This window comes from Equus asinus, chromosome 28 (genome assembly GCF_041296235.1).
Source record: "Equus asinus isolate D_3611 breed Donkey chromosome 28, EquAss-T2T_v2, whole genome shotgun sequence".
Taxonomy (NCBI): domain Eukaryota; kingdom Metazoa; phylum Chordata; class Mammalia; order Perissodactyla; family Equidae; genus Equus; species Equus asinus.
Genome location: NC_091817.1, coordinates 33,103,961 through 33,114,732, shown reverse-complemented (window position 1 = coordinate 33,114,732; position 10,772 = coordinate 33,103,961). Strand labels below are relative to the sequence as shown.

Sequence of the window (10,772 nt, the reverse complement as noted above, 5' to 3'; positions counted from 1 at the left end):
CACAAGTAAAAAAAATATACCACTATATACTGGGGGGATTTGGGGAGAAAAAAAAGAAGCAGCAGCAGCTTTCTGGGTCCCTCCCAGTTCCCCCAGTGCCCTCCTTCCCCAGGCTGTCTGTCGGTCTACGGAGCCCGGAGGAGCGGTAGGTGCAGGGCTAGGAGCAGGGACAGAGGGAGCCGGTGATGCGTCGCTAGCGCTTCCCGCGGAGGCCGGCTCAGCACACTGGGGCGCCCTCCTGTTGGGGGCCGGGAGGGCTGTGTCGCCTCCTGGCGGCCGTGCTGCGCCGCGGCGTTGCGGATCCCTGCTGGTCTGTCGCAGCGTCCTGCCTCCAGCTGCCTCACGAGGCTGCGCCTCTAGGTCACCTAAATCGACTGTCGGGACCCCATCGTCCCACTCTGCCCCTTGCCCGCCCCTCTCAGGCCCTCGAGATTGACCCCTCTAGCCGGTTGCCCAGCCCTGTGAAGCATGCGGCCAGAGGGCCTCGAGGGTCCCCGCGCGCTCGGCCAGCGGCCTCTGCTGCGTCTGCTGCTCCTGCTCCCCCTGGTGCCCCTGCTGCCCTGGCGGGTAACCCGCGCTCAGACCACGCCGGGCGCTCCCAACGCCCCGACAGCGCCGGGAGCCCCTAGTGCCCCGACAGCGCTGGACTCCCCTAGCGCCCCAACCACACCAGGCTCCCCCAGCGCCCGGACCACGCCAGGCACTCCCAGCGCCCCGAGTCTGTGGGAGCGCGCGTGTGCCCTGATGCAGGACTTCCCGCTGGTGGATGGGTACGTAGGTGCGGTGTGGGGGTCGGTGGGGGCCGAACTCAGCCGTAGGTAGGGAAGGGGGTCCTGAGTGTGCAGGGCTAGTGAGGAGACACCCTCATATCACCCCTTGATGCACTCTCTCCTCCATAGGCCCCTTCCTCCCATTACCCCATTCCTGGTGGACCCCACCCCTCAAAGCTGTGCCTCAGGAGGTCACCATACTGTCTGTGTGATGAGGGGAGGTGGGGTGGGACAGGACAGGCCCAGGCATGTTGACATGTCCTGCCTGACCTGGAGGCTGTGTACCCACTCTAACCTTGTCTTGACACCCCCAGCCACAACCACCTGCCCCTGCTCCTGAAACAGCTCTTCCAGAACAGGCTACAAGATGTTAACCTGCGTAATTTCAGTCGCAGCCAGACCAGCCTGGACAAGCTTAAGGATGGCGTCGTGGGTGCTCAGGTACCACAGGGACACACAGGGTGCCACAGCATGGCTGCTGAGAAATGTTGGGGCCACAGAAACCTGGGTAGGCAGGCCTCTGGGTGACTAGGTATCACAGGACATAAAATGTGCCATCCTGTGGCTGCTGGAGCGTGGGGTGTTGGAGGCCAAGACAGGCCAGCCACATGGGTGCCCAGGTTCTGTGGAGACACACACAAAGTAACCAGAAGATCCCTGGTGAGTGTGGGGGCTGCTTGAACCACAAAGAACATGGTGGACTGGCCTTGGGGCATTCATATAGCAGCACATGGACAAACAGCAGGGGATGACCTGTCATGAGTCCACAGATTGGCTGCTGGCCCAAGCTTAATAGTCATCAAGATACCCCAATGACCCCAAGTCATGGGGTCTTGCTGTGCCTCACCTGGGGCTAGTGACATAAATGAGTACCTTGGGGGCTGAGGAGGAGTGGCAGGTCAAGGGCATTGGAGACCACCCTGATCTCATTCTGGACCCTGGGTTTACCTCTAGTTCTGGACAGCCTACGTTCCATGCCAGACCCAGGGCCAGGATGCCCTGCGCCTCACTCTCGAACAGATTGACCTCATTCATCGCATGTGTGCCTCCTACTCTGAACTGGAGCTTGTGACCTCAACCAAAGGTGGGCTGGTGAATGGGGGGATAGTCAGGGACTCACTCTGGTAGTTCTGGCCCTAGGCTCTGACCACTTGATTATCTACCCTCTTCTAGGTCTGAGTAGCACTCAAAAGCTGGCTTGCCTCATTGGCGTGGAGGGCGGTCATTCACTGGACAGCAGCCTCTCTGTGCTGCGCAGTTTCTATCTGCTGGGAGTGCGCTACCTGACGCTCACCCACACCTGCAGCACACCCTGGTGAGCATAGCACCTGGCCAGGGTGGAATGCTAGATGGCATGGTGGGGAAACTGCCAGAGAGGTGAGGACAGAGGGGTCCAGAGAGGGAGGCTGGACTCCCAGTAGGTCTCACACTCCTAGAGAGCAGCTGACCTGGGCCCAGTGGAGGTAGTCTGGATGGACAGAGGGACTGAGAGCACCCAGGCTCTGATGGCCAAGGTATGGCCCGCTAGATTGCCCTCCCGTGGCCATCCTGCAGGGCAGAGAGCTCCACCAAGTTTAAATACCACGTCTACACCAACGTCAGCGGGTTGACAAGCTTTGGTGAGGTGAGGACTCCTGTTCCATCCCCTACCCTGCCCATTCCCTATAGATATGCGCACACACGTGTCCCTGACACCCTGCCAAAAAAAAACCCCCAAAACTGTCCCTGCAGAAGGTGGTAGGGGAAATGAACCGCTTGGGCATGATGGTGGACTTGTCCTATGGGTCAGACACCTTGGTGCGACAAGCCCTGAAGGTGTCAAGGGCTCCTGTTATCTTCTCCCACTCGGCTGCCAGAGCTGTGTGTGACACTTTGCTGAATGTTCCCGATGACATCCTGCAACTTCTGGTGAGTGGCCACCCCAGCCATCAAACCCAGGGCTTTGCGTGCTTCATACAAAGATCCTTGCTCCTGTACAAAGTTACTAGCCCAGACCTCACTCAACCTTGGATCTAAGGCTGAGTAACCCTCCCTATCTCTGAAGCTCAAGGCCAAATCAGTTCCACCTAGGAACCCACAAACCCAGAGACATAAAGCCTCTTCCAACCCCTGAAACCAGGACTGAGCACTGTCCTACCAGGACCCCCAGGACACAGGAGGCAGGCCCTCAGGCCAGAAGGGCCAAGCTGAGTGTCCATTTGTTTATCCCTGTAGAAAAAGAATGGTGGCATTGTGATGGTGACACTGTCCATGGGGGTGCTGCAGTGCAATCTGTTTGCTAACGTGTCCACCGTGGCAGGTGAGCCCCACTTCGACTCCTTGTGTGGTTCTAGGTTGGGCCTGGGGCCCCTGGGGCCCTCAGGACAGCTCCAGCGGTCCAGCATACCTGTTGGGCAATGGGCAGACCTCCCAACAACCCAGGGGAGCAACCACAGGTCTCCATTGCCACCCAGATCTGGGACCACATTCAATGCTAATGGGTTTGAGGGAGGCAACTGCCTCTGCCTCTGAGTCTCACTTTTGCTCCCACATTTCTGGACAGGACAGGCATATTCCCCAGCAGGCTTTCAAGGAACCCGGAGGCAGTGTGGCTCCTGGGCAGGAAAAGGTCCAAAGGGGTGGCTCTGAAGTCTACTCTAGGTCCAGTGTCCAGCCTGTGGCCACTTCAGAACTCATGAATGGCTAGGAACTCTGTGGAGTCACCTACCATGGCCTGGAGTGCTGTGAGCAGGAGAATTGGGGCCAGGGCTGAGCTTCCCCAGACCTGGGCTGGTCCCAGGATCTAACTCCAGTCTAGAGTTGTCATTAATCCCCACCTCCTAGATCATTTTGACCACATCAGGGCAGTCATTGGATCAGAGTTCATCGGGATTGGTGGAAATTATGATGGGTCTGGCCGGTGAGTATTGCCCTGGTGTTTGTCTTGTCAAGTACAGTGGCGGGGGCGGGGGGGGGGGGGTGTGCAATCCTTTAGTCACAGTTCCTTATCCTGTGGTTCTCCCATCCTTTAGGCCTAGACTACAGGCTCTGGTCTTCCAGCCCACATGACATTTCCCCACTCCCAGGGCCTGTATCCTGGACTTTCCCTGTCCCTCCTGTGGCCCAGTGGTCCCACTCCCACTCCATGTCATCATACTCGTTAAGTAATCCCCTTCCCCAGGGCAAAGCTCATCTGCCCAGCACATGCTCCACTCCCAGCCCAGCAGATCTGTTGTGGGCTGATCATCTGCTCAGCAGGTAGATGCTGCAGAAGCCCAGTCTTCCAAAGTTGCATTCAGTAGCCTGAAGAACATGGCCTTCAATTTGCCATATGTGGTTGGGGCTCATGGGAAGTGGGCCTTAGACTAGGATCAGGGCTGAAGTCTCACAGTAGGCTGGCTACACAGCTTCCCTCAGGGGCTGGAGGATGTGTCCACATACCCGGTACTGATAGAGGAGTTGCTGAGGCGTGGATGGAGTGAGGAAGAGCTCCAGGGTGTCCTTCGTGGAAATCTGCTGCGGGTCTTCAGACAGGTGGAACAGGTATTATGCTGGGCTGGGTAGAAGGATGGTTCAGTCATTTGAGCAGGTGAGGGGGGCTCTGTGGGAGCCACTGATGGCTGAATCTCATCCCCAGGTGAAAGAGGAAAACAGTGGGCAGAGTCCTGTGGAAGATGAGTTTCCAGACAGGCAGGTGGACAGGTCCTGCCACTCCCACCTCCTATCTCAGCCTCAGAGTGAACACCTAACCACACACAAGGAGATGACCAAGAGGCCAACCAATCAGGTTCTCCAGAGACCCTTGAAAGCCTCCCCACAGCTCCTTCTAGGCCTCACGGTTGCTGCCACCTTCTCAGTCCTCACTCTGTGAGTCTGGTGACCCGGCCAGTCCTCCAGAGATCACTGTGGCAAAGTCTCACAAAGTCACCCTCCTAGTCTTCCTGGAACAAGCATATGCTGAGAATAAACATTTTGAGCATGGAGCCAGGTGTGAGTGTCCTTCCTTCTTCACAGAGGGAGTGGGCTCCAGTGGGCTCTTGGTTGGTGAGGGGTCTTGTGGTCTAGCCCTATTTGCTTAAGGTGAGTGGTTCCCATTGGCCTCCAGCTTTGTTTCTCTCCAGAAGGGCAGAGGCACATCACCATATTCTTATGCTAAAAGCCTGAGCCCACAGAAGAACACAAAGGAATCCAATTCAGTGTCTATCCCATCATGGAGTATGATGGTGGGTGCCTTCCCAGTCTCTCTCTGAAAGGTTAAAAAAAATTTTTTTTAATTGAGGTAACATTGAGGGTATTATGCTAAGTGAAATAAATTTGTTTTTTTGAGAAGCTGATATCACTTATAGAATAAATAGTAACTTTGGAAATATCGAGAAAGAAAGTTTGTAAAGATTTTGGATTTTTCAGATAAGGTTTTCTGATATTTTGTTAAATTGATTTTTTAATGGAGGGGGAAAAATAAAGTCTGAAAGAGAAAAAAAGAACTTGAATAAAAAGGAAAGTAGTGCCATCTTCTTGGCTTACGACAGACCCTCCATCTTTGGCCACTTTCGTCTCCCAATCCACAAGGGTGTGCTAGAGCCAGATCTAAGTTCCTTCCATGGGAACTTGAAATTGGGAGAAAGAGGGACTACAGTGCCACCTTTGTTATAAATCGTGTCCATATATGTGTGGGTCTATTTTCGAATTCTGTTCCATTTATTTGGACCATTTGTTTATTGTAGTATCAATACCACAGTGTCTTAATTATAGCAACTTTAAAACAAGTCTTGATATTTGGTAGAGTGAGTCTTCCCACTTTAAGAGTATCATACCAGTCAGTGTTTGATCCGATAAGTAAATCTACTATGAATGATATAAAATAAGAGATTTATTATAGGGATTAGACCTTATACATATGTAGGAGCCAAAGGAAAAATCTATGCAAGGCTCTTTGTTACCTGTGTCTCTGGTGTTGGTACAGGTAAGTGGGCCAGAATTTAGGAAGCTAGATGTGAGGTGGAGGACAATGAGGATGAACCCATAAGGACAAACTGGGGCAACTGGATATCCATTTGGGAAAAAATAAAAAAGAATATTGACCCCTAGCTCACACCATAGGGAATACAAGATTCAAAATAAAATTAATTTGAATATGTTATTGATCCAAATGCAAACGGCAAAAGAATAAAACTCATAGAAGGTAGTGTAAGAAAATATATTTGTTACATCAGCATAGAAACACTGAACATAAAAAGCATTGATGACAAAGGAAAAGGTGGATAAATTGGATTACACTAAAATTAATAGCTTATGTTTACCACAAAATACAATTAAAAAGAGTGAAAAAGCAAGCCATGGTTGGGGGGTGGGGATTTTCAACATGTATAATTGAAAAAAGGCTTGTATCTAGAGACAGACAATCCAATATAAAAATGGGCAAGACATTTAAATAGGAACCTTACAAGAAAGGATATCCAAATGGCCAATAAGAATATGAAAAGGTAGTTGACCTTATTACACACGAAGGAAAGGCAAAATAAACTCATAATGAAGATATCTGAAATTCAGCAGATGAACTATACCGAGTATTAGCGAGGATGTGGAAGAGCAGGCATTCTCACACCACGGTGGTGATAGTGTAAACTGATAAAAACTACTTTCAAAAACTGTTTGACATTATTCACTAAAGTTGAAGACATGTATATCCAAGGACTTAGCAGTTTCCCTAAAGACCCAGCAGAAATGCCTGCACGCATGTGCACCAAAAGACATGAACAAGTATGTTCAGAGAGGCACTATTTTTAATAATTCCAAGCTGAAGATAACCAACAGTAAAGAAATCCATTATGCTATATTAACTCCATGGAATAGTACATGGCAATGAAAAAGAACAAATTACAGTTACACATAACAACTTGTAAAAACATCACAAAAAAAAAAGCCAGGCACAAAATAATACGTATCATATTTTTCCATTTATAAAAAAGTACAAAAACAGGGGCCAGCCAAGTGGTGCAGCAGTTAAGTGTGCATGTTCCACTTCAGCGGCCCAGGGTTCGCCAGTTCAGATCCTGGGTACAGACATGGCACCTCTTGGCAAGCCATGCTGTGGTAGGCGTCCCACATATAAAGTAGAGGAATATGGGCACGGATGTTAGCTCAGGACCAGTCTTCCTCAAACACACACACACACACACACACACACAAACAGGCAAAACTGATCTATGCTGTGAAAGTCAGTTTAGGGTTAAAGTCAGCTTAGGGTTATCCTTGGGAGAGGTACTGACTGGAAGAGGGGCATGAGGAAGGGCTTCTGTGTTGCTGGTAAAGTGCTGTATCTTGACCTGGGTGCTGGTTACATCAATGTGTTCATTTTGTGAACATTTAGCATGCTATATACACTTATGGTATGTGGACTTTCCTGTATCAATATTTTTCTTCAATAAAAAGTTTTTAAAAATAACAGAAAAGGCTAAACTTAATGTTCAGGGATACACACTCAGGTCATGTCTTTATACAGGAAAACAAGAAAGTGATTGTCATCAAATTTAGGTCATTATCTGAAAAGTGCCTGTGTCATACAATGTTAATATATATCAATTATATCTCAATTTTTTTTTTGAGGAAGATTAGCCCTGAGCTAACATCTGCTATCAATCCTCCTCTTTTTTGCTGAGGAAGCCTGGCTCTGAGATAATATCCGTGACCATCTTCCTTTACTTTATATGTGGGACACCTACCACAGCATGGCTTGCCAAGCAATGCCATGTCCGCACCCGGGATCCGAACCGGCGAACCCCGGGCTGCCAAAGTGGAATGTGCGCACTTAACCAGTGCGCCACTGGGCTGGCCCCTATATCTCAAATTTTTAAAAAAAGACCTAAGAAAAAGTGCCTGCATTTGGTGGGGAGACATACTGTGGCAATTGGAGGAGGCATGAAGGAGCTTCTGGGGTCCTGGCAAAATCTGTACCTTGACTTGGGGGGTGATTATTTAGATGTTTACTTTGTGATAATACGTTGAATTGTCACATAGTATAAACAGCCCTTCCCCGACCCCTCCCAACACTCCCCAATCTCCAGTTCTGTTCTCCCAGCCACCACTTTCAACACTTTTAACTGTTAGTATTTACTGGTATTTTCTTCCATATTTCTAAATAATATATCTAACTGCCAGCTCTTTAGTCATAAATTTTAGATATTATTTATTGACTTAGTAATTTGAAAAATGAGGATTTTTAGTTCTCTTATTCTCCTCTTCTCCTCCTACCATTCTCTAAATATTAGAATTATTTGGTTAATTACATAATGGGTTTTTTGTTTGTTTTTAAACAGTTTTATTGAGATATAATTCATACCATACAGTACACCGATTTAAATTGTAGAGTTCACTGGTTTTTGTTTACTACATTTTTTCTTTTAATGTTTCTCTACCCTCTTGGAGTGTGTGTAGCCTTATCAGCCTTGACATCTGAACCAAATTTTGGGGAGAGTGTTATCTCGCTTCTACAAGGTGACCTCAATGCTTTGTCAGGACAATTGTTATTTTGTCTAGGGCTAATCTAGCCTGACTGCTAAGGCAATGCCCTTCTGAGGATTCTAGCTAATGTCCCATATATTAAAAGGTCTTTCACTTTAGCTACTGGGAACATAAACTATGTGAGCTCCAGGAATTGTTTAGCCTACTTCTTTCCAGTGGTTCTTTCTCCAGTCTTGAGTAGCTTCCTCTTATGTATGTAGGTATCAATCCTCTGGCCAACTCAAGGGGACCCTCTCCAGATCTCAGGACCTCTCTCTTTGTGCAGCTTCCTCCTCTATCATGTTCTGTCCTGCAAATTCTAGCTGCTTTGGCTTTCCCAAATACTGATATTTTTTTCTCCTCAATTCAGCAAGACCGTTGGGTTCCGTTTAGATTCTCCATTCTTCCTCCCACTCCCACATTGTGGCCTGGAAATTATCTCTAGGCAATAAGCTAGTGCAATACAGGGCTCACTTCATTTATTTCCCTTTCATCTGGGATCACAGTCCTGTACCACCTATTGTCTAATGTCTGCAAATCATTGTCCTACATTTTGTCAAGAGGTCTATTTTTTTTCCACAGAAAGGTATATTTGGCCCGTTATGCCGTCATGGTTGGAAACAGAAAACAACCAATAATCAGTTTTGTAAATGTTCCAAGTATACTTGATAAAAATATGGAATTTTCCAATTGTTGGATGTAGAACTATATGTATGTCCATTCGGTCAAGTTCATTAATTGTATTATTAAAATCTTTTACATCTTTGCTGTTTTCTTCTTGACCTATTTGTAACCACGACAGTTGTGTTGACATCTTCCATTGTGATGGTGTATTTATCAGTTTCTCCCTATAGTTCCAGCAAGTTCTTTTTATTAAAGTGAAATTCACATACTACAAAATTAACCATTTTAAAGTGAATAGTTCAGGGGTCGGCCCCGTGGCTGAGTGGTTAAGTTTGCGTGCTCTGCTTTGGTGGCCCAGGGTTTCACTGGTTCAGATCCTGGGCATGGACCTAACGCTGATCATCAAGCCATGCTGAGGTGGCGTCCCACATGCCACAACAAGAAGGACCCACAACCAAAATATACAACTATGTCCTGGGGAGAAGAAGGAAAAATAAAATCTTAAAAAAATAAATAAAGTGAATAACTCAGCGGCATTTAGTACATCCATGATATTTGCAACCACCACCTCTATCTAGTTCCAAAACATTTTAATCATTCTAAAAGGAAACCCTACACCCATTAAGCAGTCACTCCCCATCCTCTTTGTTCCCCCTAACCACCAATCTGCTTTCTGTCTCTACAGATTTACTTATTCTGGATATTTCTTACAAATGGAATCAAACAACATGTGACCTCTTGTGCCTGGCTTCTTACATTGAGCATAACGTTTTCATTCCTGTTGTACTTTTCCTCCACTTTTATTTTAGTCTTTTTCTGGGATTCCCATTGTGCAGATATTAGAACTTCTATTTCTATCCTCCATATCTCTTTTCTACTTTTTATTTCTTTGTTTTTTCTTTCTTCTCTTGGGAGGAATCCTTAATTTGGTCTTTCTAATTTATTAACTCATTCTCAGTTATAACTTTCTGCTATTAGATCACCTATTGTGTTCTTTGTTTCAAATATTGTGGTAATTTTAATACATGGTCCTGTATTTATTTGATACTTCTCCCATCCGGAGATGGCTTCTATGCCTCCCTACCTGCTCTTGAATCTGGGCTTTGTAACTGCTTGACTAGTAAAATGTGGCAGAAGTGATGTTGTGCCAGTTTCTAGGCCGAGGCCTTAAGAAACTGTCAGCTTCTACTCCCTGCTTCTTGGGATGCTTATTCATGGACTGCAGCCACTACACCATGAGGAAGCCAAGCAGCCCATGGAGAGGTCCACACATGCAGAGGACCCAATGCCCTGGTCCACGGCCCCACTCAGCTCTTAGCCTATAGCCAGTAACAACTTGTTAGTAACATGAGCGAGTCGTCTTAGAAGTAGATCCTCCAGCCCCAACTGATGCCATGTGGAGTCGAGACAAGCTTTACTCAACTTGCAGATGTGTAAGCAAATAAATGTTTTTGTTGACTGTTGTTGTAAGCCACTATATTTTGGGGCAATTTGTTATGTAGCAATAGATCACTGGAACAATTATATTTTTGACACTTTATATTTCTGCTTATTCTTTTTTATATTTTCTTATTTCATATTGCTAATGTTCTCTCTTATCTTTTGTAATATGTTTAGTTGGCTAATTTTGAATTTTTGATCCATATGTTCTAATAGTTTTCCTGATAGATGCTTTCTTTTGAAATGTCTGTGCTCCTCAAAGGTCTTTTTCTTTTTGCTTGGGAGGTTATTTTTGCCTGTGAGTACCCTGATGTTACAGGCTACTTGGTCAGTCAATGGTATGGGGAAAGTTGTATCCTAGCCACAGAGCCCCCCGGAGTCTAAGGTTGTCAGTTGGGCTGTAGTGGCCTATCTCCCCTAGATAGCACCTGACCCCACCCCTGAGTAGAGAGGCCATAT

At 47.2% G+C, this 10,772-nt stretch overlaps 1 protein-coding gene across 1 annotated transcript; it reads left to right on the top strand.

Annotated features, from left to right (window-relative positions):
- The first annotated feature begins 303 nt into the window (after positions 1-303).
- DPEP3 (dipeptidase 3) lies at positions 304-4,732 on the top strand. The gene is made up of 10 exons (XM_014827620.3): positions 304-770; positions 1,085-1,211; positions 1,725-1,854; positions 1,944-2,085; positions 2,325-2,394; positions 2,502-2,678; positions 2,985-3,069; positions 3,594-3,669; positions 4,157-4,292; positions 4,387-4,732. Exons 1-10 carry the CDS (start codon positions 469-471, stop codon positions 4,618-4,620), a joined length of 1,479 nt encoding a protein of 492 aa, XP_014683106.3. The 5' UTR covers positions 304-468; the 3' UTR covers positions 4,621-4,732.
- The last annotated feature ends 6,040 nt before the right edge of the window (positions 4,733-10,772 follow it).

Bases quoted from the DNA above. Each gene is read 5' to 3' on its own strand.
- DPEP3 (XM_014827620.3), top strand. From the start codon at position 469: ATGCGGCCAGAGGGCCTCGAGGGTCCCCGCGCGCTCGGCCAGCGGCCT. The intron at 1,212-1,724 runs GTACCACAGGGA...GTTTACCTCTAG, and splicing joins ATGGCGTCGTGGGTGCTCAG to TTCTGGACAGCCTACGTTCC. The intron at 4,293-4,386 runs GTATTATGCTGG...TCTCATCCCCAG, and splicing joins TCTTCAGACAGGTGGAACAG to GTGAAAGAGGAAAACAGTGG.